Below are 19,589 nucleotides of genomic sequence, written 5' to 3' on the forward strand. Positions count from 1 at the left end.
ACCTTATTACTAGTTATCCTTATTACCTTATTACCTTTTTGTGGCCTTATTACGTTATTGCTCCTTGTATTGAGTAAACTTGTACAAAATTCAGCATTATGAGTTCTGACTAAAACTAAGAAAATTGATCATATTTGACCATATTTGGCTATTTTATCAGCCTTGCACTGGTTTTCTGTTAAAATTTGCAGTTTAATCAAATGCAAAATGTTACTGTTCTTGTCAAGTCAACAAAAAGAACTTCATGTTTCACATAGGCCTGCCATTGTGAGACTTAAAGTGAGCATACATAAATTGTCATTATTATAAATTATACATAAATTAAACTATCTTTGCTTTTAAAAGTGCTGCCATTAATTTAGCCTGAATTCTCCAGGTTAACTAGCTCTCCAGTTGCTGTTTAGTATACAGGATATGAGCAGGCTTCATGACCAATAGGTGGCACACTCACCTTTGTTTTCACAAGCTCCTAGAAGGTTAATAATATTTGGATGCTGGCCCAGCTTGCACAGCACCTCCAGTTCCCCAGCAAAATCCCGGTGATCATTTTCCGAGGCAAACTCTGCACAAACAAACACATCATTAAAAAACAGGCATCTGAGAACAGTGCTGCTATTATGTGTTTATCATGTACTGTATTTTGCTGTGCATGGTAGTTTGAAATGTGAGCCTCACCTTTAAGCATTTTGATCGCAGCGCTAATTTTGGTTCCATCCTTTTTGATCATGGCTTTAATGACTTGCCCAAAATTCCCTTCACCAATGACATCCTCAAACTTGATGTCCTCCCATTCCAGAATAGGGTAGGTTAGGGGTTCTGGGGTGGGTTTCGGTCTCCGGGTCAGTGTGAGAGTCCCCGAGTTGAACTGCAGGATGGTCTCTTCTCCCTTTGCATGTTTAAGTGTGTTTGGGTAAGGGTTGGAGTGTAATAGGGTTGAGAAATATTATTAGAGAAACTGTTCTAAATTCAAAATAGAGACAAATCTGATGGAATGTATAGAAAAACTGCTAAAATGTCTAAAGGTTGATCTGAAGTTAGTTTAAAGAAATATGTATACTCACAGATCCGGACTGGTAGGTGAACGTGCGTCTGCGTTTGACAATGGATTTTCGTATGTAGAAGAGGACCAGTAATGCGAGCAGGATGGTGACACAGGTGATGGCCACTGAGCCAATTACAGCCCAGAGCAGCTGATGCTCCTCCTTCTTAGGCCTTACAACCTCCTGAGTTGGAATGAAGGTCGAGGTGTCTGATGGACACATTATCATTGAACATTAAATTTTGAACATAATGCAGTGACAATATTCTGTGCTAAAAAAAAATAATCACAGTATAACATATGCTCTTCCTAATATATTGAATGCATGAGTTATTCTACATATTCGACAAAAGTACACAATAATATCATACCATCTTCTTGGGTTCTGGCTTGCACAAAATTGCTCCACTTTCCGGGCACCTTTGAGAAAGCCCGGACACGAAACTGGTATAAGGTGCTGCCGTTTAGTGCTGTCACATCCTTGGTGGTCTTGTTCCCATCATCAGTATCCACCCATGGGTGTAGGCTGTCCTGGCCCACTGGCTGGTATTCAATGACGTATTTCACAATGCATCCACTGTGATCCTCAGGGGGCTCCCAGTGAACTTGAACTGTGCTGATGGACAAGGGGTTAGCCTGTACATTCCTTGGGGAAGAGGGACCTTGAGTGGGTGACAGAAAGAGTGAAAATTAGGCTAGCATGTCAACATGGCTCATAATTTGAATATTCCATGAGAATAGGGCAGACTTTCTACCTTTTTGTGGACTGCAAAATAAAAACATCCTATATGCTCCCCTATTTTGCATTCAAGGACAGATGCTGGATCACAGAGAAGATGCTTGCATACAATACTAAACAATTCTTAGTAACACTACTGTACTCCTTGAAATAACCCATATTCTTGTTAGTACAATCATTGTATGAAACATCTAACCCATTAGAGAACATCTATCACTATCCATTATTTTTGAGTTCCACTTAGTTACGAGAAAGAGTTGCTTTATGCTGGCTGTTGAGGCACATGGGATCTGTGCTCTGAGGCAGGCCTAAGGCTACCACAGCTGATCAGCTTCTAATTGTTTGATCTGTTAGAGCTGTGTTAAAAAGTCACTGGCCTCAGTTGGAGCACTTGACATTTGACACCACTCCTGAGAGCTGAAATCAATCTCAAGCCTGGTTGTGGCCTCTAATGACACAGAATACACAGTCAGAACCTGTCTAGAACAGCCTAGACTTTGGATCCCATTCAAAATCCACAGAGACTAAATAGTAGAGGACCTGGGTTAGATATGTATGCACATAATTTAGGAGAGGATGACTCAACTGTTATAGGCTAATTTGAACCCAAGGAACAACTTGGGATGTGTGCCAAAATCGCTATCCGGGGTGAACAGGCCAAAAATTACCAATCCAAGATGGCAGCTGGTAGCCATATTCCATCCATCCAGCCATCCAGCCATCCATTATCTGTAGCTGCTTACCCTGTACAGGGTCGCAGGCAAGCTGGAGCCTATCCCAGCTGACTATGGGTGAGAGGCAGGGTACACCCTGGACAAGTTGGCAGGTCATCTCAGGGCTGACACATAGAGACAAACAACCATTCCCACTCACATTCACACCTATGGTCAATTCAGAGCCACCAATTAGCCTAACCTGCACGTCTTTGGACTGTGGGGGAAACTGGAGCACCCGGAGGAAACCCACGCAGACACAGGGAGAACATGCAAACTCCACACAGAAAGGCCCTCGTCAGCCGCTGGGCTCGAACCCAGGACCTTTTTGCTGTGAGGCAACAGTGCTAACCACTACATCACCATGGGTAACTATATTGAAAATGTCAATTTTTGAACTACTCACTACAGAAGTATGTGCAATAACTCATTTTATGGGTTTTTGGGTATGCGGAATCCATTAGTGGCATCATTTTCATGATTGAACGAAAAGGGAACAAGCTATGGTCAAGGGCAAGGAAAAAAACACCAAAAATTGGCCAAAATTACAGCTTCACAGAAAACATGAGAAAAACAGAATAACCCTACCTCAACCATGAAATCATGTAATTGGGAGATCTCTGCACATAATTTAGGAGAGTATAAGAAAGCAAGCATTTGATTAATATAAAGAAATTGTATTTTTAATCATACTATTATGATCAGTGGAATGTTAAATTAAAGTGAAAAATACAAAACAAAACTTATTACTTTAGTAGGCAGCAATATCTTGAGAGCCTAAATGTTTAACAGCCAACAATACAACTTTTAACATCACATTATTACTGTTTACGAAGAGTAACACAATAATAATAATAATAATAATAATAATAATAATAATAATAATAATAATAATAATAATAATACTGTAATACCAGCGGCCATCTTGGATTGGTAATTTTCAGGCTGTTTGCCCCGGATAGCAATTTTGGCACACATTCCATGTTATTCCTTAGGGTCAAATTAGCCTATAACAGTTGAGTTATCCTCTCCTAAATTATGTGCATACATGTCTAATCCAGGTCCTAGACTAAAAGGCATTTATGCATGAAACTGTGATGCAAAAACACGAAAAAATTGTGTGTGAAATTTTCTCTATGCACACTGAGTCTGATATTAATTTTTTATATGCTGTGTTATATTTCATGCTGGTTTCATGCTGGTTTCAAGCTGCGACTCTCAGCAGTGTCCTGAGTGAATGATAGAGTTGTCTATTAATGATGAAGACATAATAATTATAGACATGCTCTCAAGAAAGAAAGCTTTGGGTACACATGCTTTTGGAATTGAGACAACAACAGGGAGAGTTTCATAATCTCATTTAAGAGCTGAAGCTGAGGGACGGATTTTGGGGCAATAAGAAAGAAAGCATTGTTCATGGTGGTGTGTTCACGGGTGAAACTCCTGGGCGTGAGTGACACCAGTGTTGCTGTCTTTCTTCTGCTTGTTATTCTATTATGCCAAGAAGCCTTTATTTGCCACATATATACTCAAGCACAGACTTAAGCACACGGTGAAATTAAAACCTCTGCATTTAACCCATCTGAAGCAGTGAACACACACATGCACACACAAGTGGCTACAGCGCCCAGGGAGCAGCTGGGGGTTAGGTGCCTTGCTCAAGGGCACCTCAAGGCCGCCCCATATTAACTTAACTGCGTGTCTTTGGACTGTGGGGCAAACTGGAGCACCTGGAGGAAACCCATGCAGATACGGGGAGAACATGCAAACTCCACACAGAAAGGCCCCTGTTGGCCACTGGGCTCGAACCCAGAACCTTCTTGCTGTGGGGTGACAGTGCTAACCTCTACACCACTATGTTATATAAATGAAACCCAATGGAACCCTCATTTGATTGGTCAAATTTTGCAACAAACAAGATGGATCAAAATAATTTTTTTTTCATCATACTGAATTTCGTTCTTGGTGTGCAAAGACTAATAAGGATACGTACTTCGGATTCAGACACAAAAAGCCAAGAGCTTGACTTCAAACCCTGGTTCCTGTTAGCCACAATTACCGGAATAACATTTATTGTTGTGCCTTTTCAGAAACTAGCGGAGCACCAATAGAAGTAAGGGAACTGTCTATTCATATATTGCGTTATTATTCTGAGACTTTTCTGTATACCCTTCTCAGCTCATCTTTCCTTACTTCCACATGTCTTTGTCATGGTGTCATAATGAACTCACCTAGACAATCAGTCTCCATGATAGCCTCTGGACCCAAAGGCCCCTCTCCTCCATCTCCTGGCCGTGTAAGCTGCACCCGAACCTGATATCTGGTCATGGGCTTCAAGTTCATTAGTGTAATAGGCTCATTGCCATACACTGAAAATAAAAAAACAAAACAAAACAAGAAAAGATTTTTAGTATCTTTTAGTATGCAGAGTCACTGATTAATTTCTATAAAATTGAGTAATAAAATGACCATTTCCCACCTATAATGGAAGACCAAGGGTGTCCTGATTCCACAGGCTTATAAAGCATCTTTATGGACAAAATGGGGCCATCACCTCTGTAGCGCTCCACAGGCTTTACAACTAGTTGTTTGCTGCTCTTCTCAATCAGTTTTGGAGGAGTGGTAGGATAGGGGGGTTCTTGTGAAAGATTTATGAAAATAGGAGTCATTCAATTGGTCAGCAATCTCTGTATTATAAAATTTTATATGACATTTTGTTCAAAAGTGAATTAACCATAGAAACTTCAATGGGGGGGGGGGGGGGGGGGGGGGAGAGTATGCCATTCCTCCCACCCAGAGATCACAGCTAATTTTGCTTTCTCTCTGTGTTTATATCATTTATTATTAAGATTGAGAGACTGCTTAATAAGAATTATTCTACCCACATTCACTGGATATGAGCAATCACGCGCTCTGATTGGTTACTCTACTACTAGGATATCAGCTCATATACTGTGAGTAGAGAAAAACAAAATGGCGGAGCACATCAAGTCAGCTATATCACTTTGTTATCAAGTATTTAAAAGAAACAGAAATAGCTAAAAGAATATAGTTCAAACCCCCCCCCCCCCCCCCCCCATCTCCTGTTCCACACTCCAGCCCAGTCGGTGGCAGTAATGCACCTTTAACCAAAAAACCCTCAAGAAGAAGAAGAAAATGGCGGAGTGTGTTGCTGAATCAACCGAGAACAAAATAAAAACTCTACTTGAAAACAAAACCCCAAAAAATACCAAAAAAAAGCAACAAAATATAGAATGAAAGTATTTCTTGGGAAGAACATGTCTTTTTTTTATTTTTCAAGAATTATTATGATAGCATTTTTCACAAACTGCTAGTGTTATTTTGCCAGTTTGTTTACATTCTACACGGAAATGATTTTGTTGGATGTTTTGTACAATTTTTTTATTTATCGAATTTGCAAAAAATAAAAATGCTCTGTTTCTCAAAATCCAGTGAATGTGGCTAGAATAAAACAGTTATTCTACTCAATCTCATCATACATCATACATAGCTTATAGCCAACTCGGTGCTACGTGCCTTGTCGGTTATCAGCTCATGTACGACTCGATTTCGTGGAATAACTGTTAAATAGACAGACAGAATCTTAAAATATAAACCCAAACAAACAGTATTAGAGAAACAGTTTAGAGAATAATAATAATAAAGTTCTATTTGTGTTTGGAAAGATGTAGTAATAAAAATCTACTTTCTAAAATGCTTCTCACTTTTTATAATGTTCATCTGAAATCACGTTCAAGTGTAAATCTTGTTGAGCTGTAAATATAAATCACAGTCATTTACAATATTGCGATGAGGAGTCTCAAAACTCTGATGTCCGACATCTTAAAGTTAGACGGCCTTTCGATTTAAAAAAAAGGTGAAATTTAGTTCCCTTTGAAATTTGGTCATTGTGATTTATGTTTATTTCTGTAACATCTCAAAAAAAAAAAACCCCCAAAAAACCCAGGCCATTCTGTGGCTGGGAAGTTATTTAATTTGAAATTCCCGAGCAAATAATGTGCATGAAATCGCTTGCTTCGCACAGTCAGGCAGACAGAAGAAGTCTGTGTGCGAATGCACAGGTTTACCTTCTTTTTCTTCTTCTTTTGGGTTTTACAGCAGCTGGCATCCAGTGTTGCATTACTGCCATCTACAGGTTTACCTTGACCGTGCACTGACAGTTCCATCATTCTGTCGCTAAATGAACAGCTGATCACACCGAGGTGCTCGCTGATCGCCGATATTTATTAGTTTAGTCCTGCGTTTCCTTCGCAACATAACGTTTTCTTCTCACGTTCCATTGCTGTAGTCGGTATTTCACATTTCATTCGCGTCCTCCATTTTTCTCTCCTGTTTCAAATTTGTATTCCATAATGCCTTGTGTGAATGGGGAAAGCCCACCACGTGATGCATAATGTAGTATCTTGAATTGGGTCATGGTGAAGCAGGAAAAATAGTGGAGAATTTAGGGCCACATGACCCTAATAATAATAATAATAATAAAATTGGAAGTCTGTGATTTGAATTCAGTAGCTTTCGGTCCACGAAAGAAAATAATTGGGTGTCAGGGAAAATTCTTTTTATGACCTAAACCTGAAAAATCTGAAAGGCAGTCTGTCTTTAACATGGTTCTTCACTCTGCAGAACCAAGGACGTGATTTGTTTGATAACCAGAACCTTTATTAAATACAGCTCACCTTTAACAGTCAGGTTGAACTTACAGAAGTCCTGTCCACCCTTTGTTGAAACTCGACATTCCCAGAGCCCTCCATGCTCAGGAGTCAAGTGTGGAATCTCGAAATGAGCTGTGCTCTTATTTGAGTCCATCGTGGTTTGGGAGGCCTGTTGAATCAAAAAAGAGAGTTTTGGATTCTGCTTCAGTAAATATTTTACATAGTATACAAGCTGTAGAATAGAATACTCATATCTTCCTAAATGAGATGGCTAAATCTCATCTCATCTCATTATCTCTAGCTGCTTTATCCTTCTACAGGGTCGCAGGCAAGCTGGAGCCTATCCCAGGTGACTACGGGCGAAAGGCGGGGTACACCCTGGACAAGTCACCAGGTCATCACAGGGCTGACACATAGACACAGACAACCATTCACACTCACGGTCAATTTAGAGTCACCAGTTAACCTAACCTGCATGTCTTTGGACTGTGGGGGAAACCGGAGCACCCGGAGGAAACCCACGCGGACACGGGGAGAACATGCAAACTCCACACAGAAAGGCCCTCACCGGCCCCGGGGCTCGAACCCAGGACCTTCTTGCTGTGAGGCGACAGCGCTAACCACTACACCACCATGCCGTCCCCGATGGCTAACTCAAGTTACATAATATATCTCATGATTAATAGTACAGCAGGAATGATGCTTTGCCACAAGCCAACATTACGATCAGGGTAACATGTTTTAAACCTTAAGAACTGTGCTGTCCAGCTTGCGTAGCTCGAAGCTGGTGTGGCTGGGAAGAGGATTGCCTGTAGCAGAGCATAAGATTTTTGGGCTGGAGTTCAGGTTCCACTCCAGATTCCTAGCCATATCGAGAATTTGTGGAGCATGATCTGAGGGAATATATCAAAACAAGTAAATTATTTCATTAAGAAAGAATAAATTCAATTGTACAGATGCAGGTCAATAAGATGAAAACACAGTGAAGGCTAACCTAGCTTCTCACAGTGTTGTCCTCTCCAACCAGTAGGACACTGGCAGCCACTGAAGCGACTACATTTGCCCTTGTTTTTACAGTTGCAGCTCAGACGGCAGTCAGCTCCATACATTCCCTCAGGACAAGCTAAAGAACAAGATCAAGATGAGCAAGAACCATTCACCATCTATTGATGTCAACATACTGTTCATGAAGTTTTATGTCTACAACTTCTTATCTGACATTAACTTTTTATTCCACAGGACAAAGTTGTACCAGTGATACTGTGTTACTATGCAACTGTTACTAATGTTTTTGCTTACTGCACTACTACTCTTCTAGAGCTTTCCAGACCAGTCACTATCTCAAAGTGTAAGCTTGTCAGTCAAGCTATAGAGTTATAGAGTTTTTCTTGGGAGATTCCTGAAATAACAACAACAACAACCAGAGGTGGACAGTAACAAAGTACATTTCCTTGAGTACTGTACTGAACAGCCTGTGTTTTCTCCCCCCCCAAAAAAAACAAAACAAAACAAAAAAAACCTGTCCCTCTGAGTTACATGTCAATCCTGCGATCGAGGTGCTGACCTCTTCTGCTCCTCGGACCTGCCTGATCCATCCTGATGCCCTATGTCTGGTTGGAGTCTCATCACATCGCTCCTGTAGAGGATGGCCTCATATAGACAGTTGGAAGTCACACTTGGAAGACGCTCTGGACACTTACAGTAATGCTTTTATGGCTGAGGACTACAGCTGACCTGCTAACTTTAGGACTGCAGTTGTCATGAACAGTTTTGCAGTCAAGTTTCCACGAATGAAGAGTTATAACATCAACGAAACTGACTTCATGTTAAAACTGTTAATGTTATAGTCATGTTGTCTGTTGTTGTCCAGGTGAGGATGGGTTCCCTTTTGAGTCCGGTTCCTCTCGAGGTTTCTTCCTCATGTCGTCTGGGGAGTTTTTCCTTGCCACCGTCGCCATGGGCTTGCTCATTGGGGATAGATTAGGGATAAAATTGGCTCATGTCTTGGGTCATTCAGATTCTGTAAAGCTGCTTTGGGACAATGTCTATTGTTAAAAGCGCTATACAAACAAACTTGACTTGACTGCTTAAATACACTTTTTGAGTATCTGTACTTTACTTGAGTATTGTTTTTGTTGGAAACTTATGACTTTAACTTCAATACATTTGAAAGACAAATATTGTACTTTTCACTTCACTACATTTCTATCAAGGTCCTCGTTACTCGTTACTATGAAGCAGCTTTGAAAGTGGATGTTTTTTTCTTTTCTTTTCTAAAATGTGATGGTTTTTTCGCAGATGACACTGACACAGCCGATCAGTAATCACTAGGGTCACGTCACATCCATAGAATGGATAAAATCAAGTTCAATTATTTCTCAACAGCATTATGGAACACGACCAGTTGATGGCAGAATGGAAGGAGGTGGTTTTTCTGGGGAATGAACGCACTCATGGCCATACCTAGAACCCATGTTTCAGTTTTCTGAAAGGATTAAAGATTCATTTTGTTTTAAATGTTTGCTTTGTTTGCCTAAAACAAACCACATCACAGCCTACAAAAACTTGCCGTCCAACCTGCGGAAGCATATTGAGGTATGTAAACGTTTTATTCCAAGAGAAAGCTTGAAATGAAGTTGTCTGTGCTTTTAGAGCTAGTGATAATGTTGCAATAGCTATACAGTCTGGTTAGTCAAATGACTTTCTATGGATTTGCCCGCCAAGTTGCCATCGCCTTGTCCACGGCTAATGTTAATAGTTAACTTGGTCACTGTTAGTTAGCATGTAAAAACGGAGTTACGCTAACATGAATAACGTTAACTTATCTGAAGTCCTTTCAGAAATATGTTTTAGCATAATCTTGCCAAATAAACAGAATGTAGATATCTGTGTTTATCTGTGTTTAAAGGTGTTTATTTGACAGATCCTACGAGGTAGTCAGTAAATCCAGTCGGTTGCTTCAGAGGCATTAGGTATTATAAGCGTTGTGGCAATAATACAACGATGCGTTGATAGAAAATGTACTTTTAATACTTAAGTAGTTTTAATAGCAAGTACTTCAGTATTTTAACTTAAGTAAAAATGTGACTGTACAACTTTCACTTCTATTGGAGGAACATTTATCCAGTGGTATCTGTACTTTGACTTAAGTAATGAAGTTGGGTACTTTGTCCACAACAACACTTCATGTCTGGACGACAACAACAACATACATCTTATTTCTTACTAGAGATCTTATTTCAGCCATATCCTGAACATAATATTTATCATCTTCATCTTTATTGGTATTGTTTTTAATTTCCCAGTAGAGAAATTGTTTTTTTATTATCCCAACTTTGGAAAGGAGCTGGTCTTTGACCTCAGAGTCACCCATTGTATGACACCTCATTAACAGCCATGACTAAGCCTAACAGTTGCTTTCTGGTAGTCCTGGGATTTGAATTCTCACGATTTCCATCAAGCCCAGAACCTCACCCACTGAGCGACTACTGCTAAAATTCCACCAGTGGTGATTGTTAATGTATTAACCCATCAAACCTACGTTTGTTGCAGTGATGTCCATGCCAGCCACTTGCACAGGAACAGCCATAAGGTTCAACAAGGCAGAAGGTCTGACCCTGACATCCATTTTCTGCCTTACAGGATTCCTGGCAGTTTCGTCCAAACATACCCTCTCGACATGCTACAAGCCACATCAACACAAAATGCATTTAATACACTTGAACTTGAACATTCTTGAACTTGAACTTGAATACTGAACGTCAAACTTGTCAAAGGTGGTCTTCCCAGTTAATTAGCTGAATAGCTCTAGAGTAAATAACTGATCATCGACTTATAACCTGAGCCAATGAGCTGATTTCTGCATCTCTAGTACCACAATACCTGTCTCACAGCGTGTCCCCATGAAGCCTGGAGGACAAACGCAGTCTCCATCTTTGTCATGACATACACCACCATTAAGACACTCAGGGCATTCCTTGTCACAGAATGCACCCCATTTGTCCTTTGGACAATCTAGATAAACAAAAATGAGAAAATTAGGTAAGAAATAATAAATATACCAATTGTAAAGGATTAATTAAAAGTTTTAGGCTTGAATACCAAATACTGAGATATGACTACAATACCGCGAACAATTAGATGCATCCAGGCTCCATAGATGGGGCTGTCTCCTACGTAGCTTGCACTGTATATCCCTGCATTGCTTGGCATCACATTATTTATGGTGAGAACTGCTGTCCGATTTTCAACGTCTCCCCAGTTGGTCATGTAGTAATAATTCCCTGGGACACACAACACATGAATGAATGATTAAATAAATTAATAAGTTTGAACACACCTACTCATTCATAGGTTTTTCTGTATTTTGACTATTTTCTACATTGTAGAACAAAACTGAAGACATCAGAACTATGAAATAACATCTGGAACGTATATGGAATTATGTGGAAACAAAAAGTGTAAAAAAAAACAACAAAATATCTTTCACATTTTAGATTCTTTAAAGTAGCCACCATTTACCCTGATGACGCTTTAATTAGTGTAATTTCTTGCCTTCTTAATGTGTTTGAGATCAGTCAATAGTAAATAATAAAAACACAGTAAATAGCCCTATTCCACAACTGTAGTAAGACAAGGCAAGGCAAGTTTATTTATATAGCACATTTCATACACAATGGCAGTTCAATGTGCTTTACAGAAGCAAAAACAAAAACAGTAAACAATAGAGAAATAAAATTACCTAAAATAATTTTATTTTTAATCTAAAACAATTAATTAAAAGAATTAAAAGAAATATAATAAGAATTAAACAATAGTAGAAATAAAATAATAAAACGCCAAAAAGAAAAAAGGAGAAAAAGAAAAAGAAACCAGCGGAATAAAATAGAATAAAATTAAAGTAAATTTAAAACATGCAGAGAAAGTAAAGATTATAAAAAATGTAAAAATATTAATTATTTAACAGAAAGCATCTGAAAACAGCTTGGTCTTTAACCTAGATTTGAAGCTGCCAACAGCAGGAGCATTTTTAATGTCCTCTGGCAGTTGGTTCCATAGATGTACTGCATAGTAGCTAAAAGCTGCTTCACCACACTTTGTTTTAACAACTGGTTTTAATAGTAAATTTTTCTGTTGCGATCTGGTAGATCTGATTGGGTTAGGCCGCTGCAGCATATCAGAGAGGTAATTGGGCCCTGTACCATTTAGAGATTTATACACCAGCAGCAATGCTTTAAAGTCAATTCTGTAGCTTACTGGAAGCCAGTGAAGGGACCTTAGAATTGGGGTAATGTGCTCCATATTATGTCAAGAACTGCTCAAGTAAGTAAAAAGAACTAAAATCCATCATCACTTTAAGACATGAAGTGCCTTTTAATCAATAAAAATAAAGAAAAAAACATTGAATTAGAAGATGTGTCCAAACTTTAGACTGGTAATGTATATATATACACATTTATTCTATCCACATTCACTAGATATGAGCAATTACATGCTCTGATTGGCTACTCTACTACTAGGATATCAGCTCATATACCATGAGTAGAGAAAAACAAAATGGCGGAGCGTGTTGCTGAACCAACCGAGAACAAAATAAAAACTACTCGAAAACAAAACCCCAAAAAATACAAAAAAGCAACAAAATATGGAATGAAAGTATTTGATGGTCAGAATGTATCTTTTTTTATTTTTCAAGAATTATTATTATAGCATTTTTCATAAATTGCTACTGTCATTTCGCCGGTTTGTTTACATTCTTCATCTTTAAGCATTAAAATTTGTTGAATTCTTTTAGACCGGTTCAAAAGCTCAAAGTAGTTTGAATATTACATCACTGAAATGTCCAAGGAATAATTAAATAAATGTCTAAATCTATTCTATACCACGGCACGACAGCAAGACGGCACTTTCAATGATTTTGTCGGACGTTTTGTATAAAGTTTGTATTTATCTAATTTGCAAAAAACAACAATAAAAATGCTCTGTTTCTCAAAATCTAGTGAATGTGGATAGAATAAAACAGTTATTCCACTCAATCTTGTCATACATGGCTTATAGCCGACTCGGTGCTACGCGCATCGTCAGCTATCAGCTCATGTACGACTCGATTTTGTGGAATAATTGTGAAATACAGTACATGTATACACTGTAAAACCCAATAAGGTCACTGAGCTCAAAAATTTTATTGAAACCGATTACGTAAAAATTTTTGAGGTAAGTAACTTAAATTTTTTAAGGTAAGATTTCTTAAAAATTACAATTAAGTGTAACTATAGTGTAATTTTTAAGAAATCTTACCTTAAAAAATTTAAGTTACTTACCTCAAAAATTTTTACGTAATCGGTTTCAGTAAAATTTTTGAGCTCAGTGACCTTATCGGGTTTTACAGTGTATATGTGTGTGTGTCTTACAAGAACATTTCCCCTGTTTTTGTAGGCAGTAATGATATTAACACAATAAACAATTGCTGATATTAATTATGCTAATCCTACTCAATACTGAAAAATGTGATAGATGTGACCTGCAATATGAAAGATAACCTACATTGCCTCAAGAACCGCAAACATCTGCGATTGCGAATCCCTTACCATTAAACTTCCATGTGACGTCTCTTTGCTCCGTGCCCACGACTTCCATTGCCAGATGCACCGTGTCTCCTTTATTAGTCACATGGGAGAGCCTCTGTGGTCTGAGTTGAGCTTTGAGAAAATAAAAAAATATGACCAGATATAACATCTTCTCTTGAGCTGCTTGCCAGGCTTCCTTACAATCCTGTGAAGACACTCACCTTTATTGTAGTTGCTGATGAGAGTGACATTGGTCTGGTGAATTGAGCCTTGCTTCAAATAGCAGTAAAAGATGCCCTTGTGGTCCATTTCACTAAAACCAGAAGCCAGCACTTTTCTAGAGTGAAGCTGTTGCACAGTGAAATGAGGCGTTTTTATCATACGCATTATGCTGTTGTCTTTTCTGATGCTCAGCTCTAATCCATCAGTGTTGCGCTCCCCTGTGATGCAGGAGAGGGCAAAGTGCTGTGAAGAATTACTTCCATTTGACAACATGGTGAGATCCATGACTGCATCTGGAGAGAAGATATACGCATTATAGTATACACATACAGTATTTACCTCGGAACATCTATGGACTAAATATCTACTGCATGAGGCAGACTTTTGGGTCAATTCTCTCATTAATTTTTTACAAGATTCATTTTATTTTGCACATGTTGTGTGGCAGATGGCTTTCAGATATGATGTTCTCACATGAATACTTTTCTCCTCATATGTTGATTGCATATTGAACACATTATGTCACATGTACTCAGGGTTCAACATCTGGATATGCACTTTCACTTGCCAGATGACTGTGATCACCCAGTTTATTACAGTTGAACAGAATCTCAACAGCATGTCAAAAACAAGTTTATAGCTGTTGAATCTTGGCACTTTTACCTTCACTGTAATTGGATAGTCCGGTTTATGGATAGCTATTTTACTAGATAACCAATAGAGCATCGAATAGGAAAAGTATACTCTAATTGGGGTGGCACGGTGGTGTAGTGGTTAGCACTGTCGCCTCACAGCAAGCAGGTTCTGGGTTCGAGTCCAGTTGCCAACTGGGGCCTTTCTGTGTGGCGGTTGCATGTTGTTGTGCCTGTGTGGGTTTCCTCCAGGTGCTCTAGTTTCTTCCCACAGTCCAAAGACATGGAGATTAGTTCAATTGGCTACTCTAAGGCTACATCCACACGACAACGGCAACGAGATGTTATTTAAAAATATATCACGTCCAAATGGGCAACAATCAGTAAAATATCAGGTCCATATGGCAACGCAACGCTTGCTGAAAACGATGCAATACACATGCCACACCTCTAGGGGCGCTGTAAGACGGTCCCTTTGGAGACACCAGAACAATAGAAGAAGTAAGGACGCATGCGCATAAACTATTATGCGCGAGACTTCATATTAGCCACAAAGTCAGGAAAATCTGTTTGTAAAATTACATTATAATGACCAAATACAATGAAAAGTATTTTTCCAGTCTCACCTGTGAAAGGTAATCCCATGTGATCTCGTTTGGACGGCAAACCTGTTGGTACAGTTAAACGCAGCTAATCTTTATTCTCCGCTTTGACCTCTCCAAAATGGCGGCGAGGATGACGTATGATTCTACGTGGAAGGCGGCGTCTTTAATGGTCCGGAATAAATTGAATGATACACGTTGATGGATTAATTTGTTGTTTCTCACCTGTGAAAGGTAATCCCATATGATCTCGTTTGGACGGTAAACCTGTTGGTACAGTTAAACGCAGCACATGAATCTTTATTCTCCGCTTTGACCTATCCAATATGGCGACGAGGATGACGTATGATTCTACGCGGAAGGCGGCGTCTTTAATGGTCCGGAATAAATTGAATGATACACGTTGATGGATTAATTTCTTCTACACCCTTTTTGAGGAATGTATTGTAGGACTTAAACCAACATCTGAAGAGGTGAGATCGCTCCTTTTTTTTCCCCTATTTTTGCTGGCGGGATTGACTCTGCCCTAAGGGCAGAGTCTCTCTCTCTCTCACTTTGCACCATTACACAATAAATATTCACAGTGAAAATATTTTGTAAGCACGTTTCATGAACCAAGTTATAGGATTTGTTGACAACTCGCATCGAGTTCGTTACACTTCTACCCGGCGTGAAGCACTCACAGTCATGTGGTTGTGACGTCATCGTAAACAAATCCGTTCTACTCATCCAGACGACTTCACAACGGCAACGTTGCCAGATCTTTCCACTCTGGAACCCGTTCTCAAAAAGATTGCGTTTTGGGCACCCAAAACGCCGGTGCCGTGTGGACGCCAGGCCTAAACGATAAGCAATTGTATCGGAGTCACCTGAATCCGTTGCCGTGTGGACAGGGCCTAAATTGGCCATAGGTGTGTATGTGTACTCCTCCTCTACCAGATAAGGGTTGGGTTCTCTCTGGTGTTCTATAATCACTCAAGAGAATTCATGGAAGCTAGTTGACAGCTTCATGGATTGCTGACCATCAATTTTAAGGATAGCAGAAGACAGACAGACAGATAAGCTAATGAGTATCAGCTTATCAAAACAAACAGAAGAAGGTGTTACCATGCAACTATCAGTATATAAAGTACATCAATAGGAAGGGGACAGTTATTTAATTATTTATGAAGACTCGAGGAGACTGAATTTGAAAACAGTTCCACCTGGGTTCAGATTATGTGAACTCTTATCATTGTTGTACTCATCCATATCCTGCCATTCCAACACATTCCCTGTCTGTACGGCAAGAACAATACCAGGAAACAAGGATGAGCCTTAGGAGGCCACAGCAGAATGAGTATAGTAAATTAAAAGTAAGAAAAAAATAGTGGTGAAGTGAACAACCAAGCAAACAAGCAAGCAAACAAACAAATCAATAAACTAAAAGAAGTGTGGTGTGAAATCTTTAAGTAGCATATTTAGCATATTGATTTATCCCCAAACTATAAAGCAATACTGAAACTCTTCAAACTAAAACCTATACATGAAATATGTATACGTATTTATAGAATATATGTACCTAAAATATCCATCCATTATCTGTAGCCACTTATCCTGTCCTACAGGGTCGCAGGCAAGCTGGAGCCTATCCCAGCTGGCAATGGGCGAAAGGCGGGGTACACCCTGGACAAGTCACCAGGTCATCGCAGGGCTGACACACAGACAACTATTCACACTCACATTCAAACCTACAGTCAATTTAGAGCCACCAATTAGCCTAACCTGCATGTCTTTGGACTGTGGGGGAAACCGGAGCACCTGGAGGAAACCCACACGGACATGGGGAGAACATGCAAGCTCCACACAGAAAGGCCCTCGTCGGCCGCTGGGCTCGAACCCAGGACCTTCTTGTTGTGAGGCAACAGTGCTAACCACTACACCACCATGCCGCCCATACCTGAAATATGCTTCAATAAAATAACAATTATATCTCATAAATATAATAATATAAACAAAAATTGAAACATCCATAACCACTTATCCTGTGCAGGGTCATGGGCAAGCTGGAGCCTATCCCAGCTGACTATGAGCAAGAGACAGGGTACACCCTGGACAAGTCACTAGGTCATCACAAGGTTGACACATAGAGACAAACAACCATTCACACTCACTTTAGAGCCACCAATTAGCCTAAACTACATGTCTTTGGACTGTGGGGGAAACCCACGCAGAACATGCAAACTCCACACAGAAAGGCCCCCGTCAGCCACTGGGCTCAAACCCAGAGCCTTCTTGCTGTGAGACAACAGCGCTAACCACTACACCACCATGCCGCTGAAACAACCATTTAATCTGAACAAATTTAAACTGAGCTAAATGTCTAAACTGAATGGAATACCATAATATAACCATAATAACCTTGATCGACAGGGCACAGCGACTAAAACTAAAAGCTAAATTATATTTTACTGCACCATGTAAGAGCATGTTTATAAAGAAGCATTTAACATCACGTTCAGTTTAGTACACTTCAGCTCCAAATAAAGAAAAATTCGTATGTTTATTGTAGAAACGTAGAAGTATGTTTCTGGTGTATGTTATAAGCCTTTTGGAGAGATGAGGCTATTTGGAGTATTAATACTCTACCCCATCCACATGTTTCACAATATTGGCAGTACCCTTCAATGTTGGTATGGTACTTCAAACATGACTGTATGATAATTTAATATTTATATAGTTAATAGCTGTGTAAATTATAAAAGGTTAGTGGGTAAAAAATTTGTACACTGCAAAAAATTCTAGCCCTATTAAGTTATGTGAACATATTTCTTCTCTTGAACTCCAATTTTCATGGCAAGTTTTGGATATTTAACTTAAAAATTTAACTTAAAGTAATCCGTTGACGTGAGCGGCACGGTGGTGTAGTGGTTAGCGCTGTCGCCTCACAGCAAGAAGGTCCGGGTTCGAGCCCTGTGGCCGGCAAGGGCCTTTCTGTGCGGAGTTTGCATGTTGTCCGCGTGGGTTTCCTCCGGGTGCTCCGGTTTCCCCCACAGTCCAAAGACATGCAGGTTAGGTTAACTGGCGACTCTAAATTGACCGTGAGTGTGAATGGTTGTCTGTGTCTATGTGTCAGCCCTGTGATGACCTGGCGAATTGTCCAGGGTGTACCCCGCCTTTCGCCTGTAGTCAGCTGGGATAGGCTCCAGCTTGCCTGCGACCCTGTAGAACAGGATAAAGCGGCTAGAGATAATGAGATGAGATGAGATAATCCATTGACTTGACTGCTGGTGAATTTTATCCGAGTTGTCAATGTTCATTTAACTCATGCCTGTAAGTTATAAGTTGAAAAAGGGAAAGGGGGAGCAGGAGGGGTGATGCAAGGAAATATTGTTAAAGACAGAGAAGTTGCCATGATTTGGATGTGATTCAGTGTGAGATTTAAGGAAACTTGCAATCATGCCATTATTAATCAAGATGAGAAATAAATCTAATTAAAACAATTTAAAAACATGAGTGCTCTTAACTTTAATAGGCAGTTGATATGAATCCAGCTGAAGTGATCTTAGCTTGGAAGTGTGAATTGAAGTTTATGTTTATTTGACAAGATAAAGTGAGTCTTCGTAAATGGATAATGTAACACAGTGAGTTGTTTTAACTCCGAGTGTCAAGTTGAAATGACAAATGATCATGAGTGAAGTGAACTTTTTGTGTTGAAATAAAGGTTATCTTCAAGTTGAGTTTCTTGCTTTTCAGGCAGCAGGTGAACTTTCATTACTAAGTTGAACCAACTTGACATTTCTGACAGTGTAGTTTTGATCAACTTACATGATATGCTGATGAAACACAGAAGGCAGACTGGGTAAATCATTCCTTAAATCCTGTTTTTCAATTTGGAAATCCAAGCAAAAATATCCAAGTGTTTTAGGCATCAGAAATAAACACATTCCAGTGGGGTTTCCCAGTTATGCAGGTGGAAGCACACAGTGTTACACATTTCCAAAGAGGGGGGTTGGAACTTGAAGTAAAGGAACTTGAAGTAAAATTCTCTGTCACAAGGCTGGCCTTTCTGATCGAGTGTTCACATTTCACACACCAAATCCCAAATCTCTTCTTTCAGCTCACTGACCACTCCACTCTGCTCGTCTCAGGGTGGGAACGGAAGGAAAAGGCGGAGAGAGAGAGAAAGAGAGAGAGAGGGGGGAGAGAGAAATTATAAATTGGCAATCAGACATTCAGCCACATTTCTACAGCAATAAATATTAGCAAGCATAGGTGACATGAAGATGTTTTAAATTATAGCAGCATGAAAGCATATATTAGGTGATTTTAAATTTCATGACAACAACACATCTCAAAAAAGTTGGGACAAGGCCATGTTTACCACTGTGAGACATCCCCTTTTCTCTTTACAACAGTCTGTA

The 19,589-nt window shown here is 39.6% G+C and overlaps 1 protein-coding gene across 1 annotated transcript in view; it reads right to left on the reverse strand.

Moving 5' to 3' along the window:
• Positions 1 to 19,294, reverse strand: part of tie1 (tyrosine kinase with immunoglobulin-like and EGF-like domains 1) — a 50,712-nt gene extending 31,418 nt beyond the window's left edge. Inside the window, exons 1-15 of the mRNA XM_060920006.1 lie at positions 18,994 to 19,294; positions 13,952 to 14,245; positions 13,752 to 13,862; positions 11,292 to 11,447; positions 11,047 to 11,178; positions 10,706 to 10,846; positions 8,159 to 8,287; positions 7,912 to 8,057; positions 7,189 to 7,333; positions 4,971 to 5,129; positions 4,723 to 4,860; positions 1,411 to 1,701; positions 1,062 to 1,249; positions 676 to 886; positions 452 to 562 (exon numbers count right to left, since the gene is read on the reverse strand). Coding sequence (XP_060775989.1) covers positions 452 to 562; positions 676 to 886; positions 1,062 to 1,249; positions 1,411 to 1,701; positions 4,723 to 4,860; positions 4,971 to 5,129; positions 7,189 to 7,333; positions 7,912 to 8,057; positions 8,159 to 8,287; positions 10,706 to 10,846; positions 11,047 to 11,178; positions 11,292 to 11,447; positions 13,752 to 13,862; positions 13,952 to 14,245; positions 18,994 to 19,036 — 2,395 coding nt within the window. The 5' untranslated portion in view covers positions 19,037 to 19,294. The remainder of the gene's footprint in view (positions 1 to 451; positions 563 to 675; positions 887 to 1,061; positions 1,250 to 1,410; positions 1,702 to 4,722; positions 4,861 to 4,970; positions 5,130 to 7,188; positions 7,334 to 7,911; positions 8,058 to 8,158; positions 8,288 to 10,705; positions 10,847 to 11,046; positions 11,179 to 11,291; positions 11,448 to 13,751; positions 13,863 to 13,951; positions 14,246 to 18,993) is intronic.
• Positions 19,295 to 19,589: the final 295 nt, after the last annotated feature.

Source organism: Neoarius graeffei, chromosome 4 (genome assembly GCF_027579695.1).
Source record: "Neoarius graeffei isolate fNeoGra1 chromosome 4, fNeoGra1.pri, whole genome shotgun sequence".
Classification (NCBI taxonomy): Eukaryota; Metazoa; Chordata; class Actinopteri; order Siluriformes; family Ariidae; genus Neoarius; species Neoarius graeffei.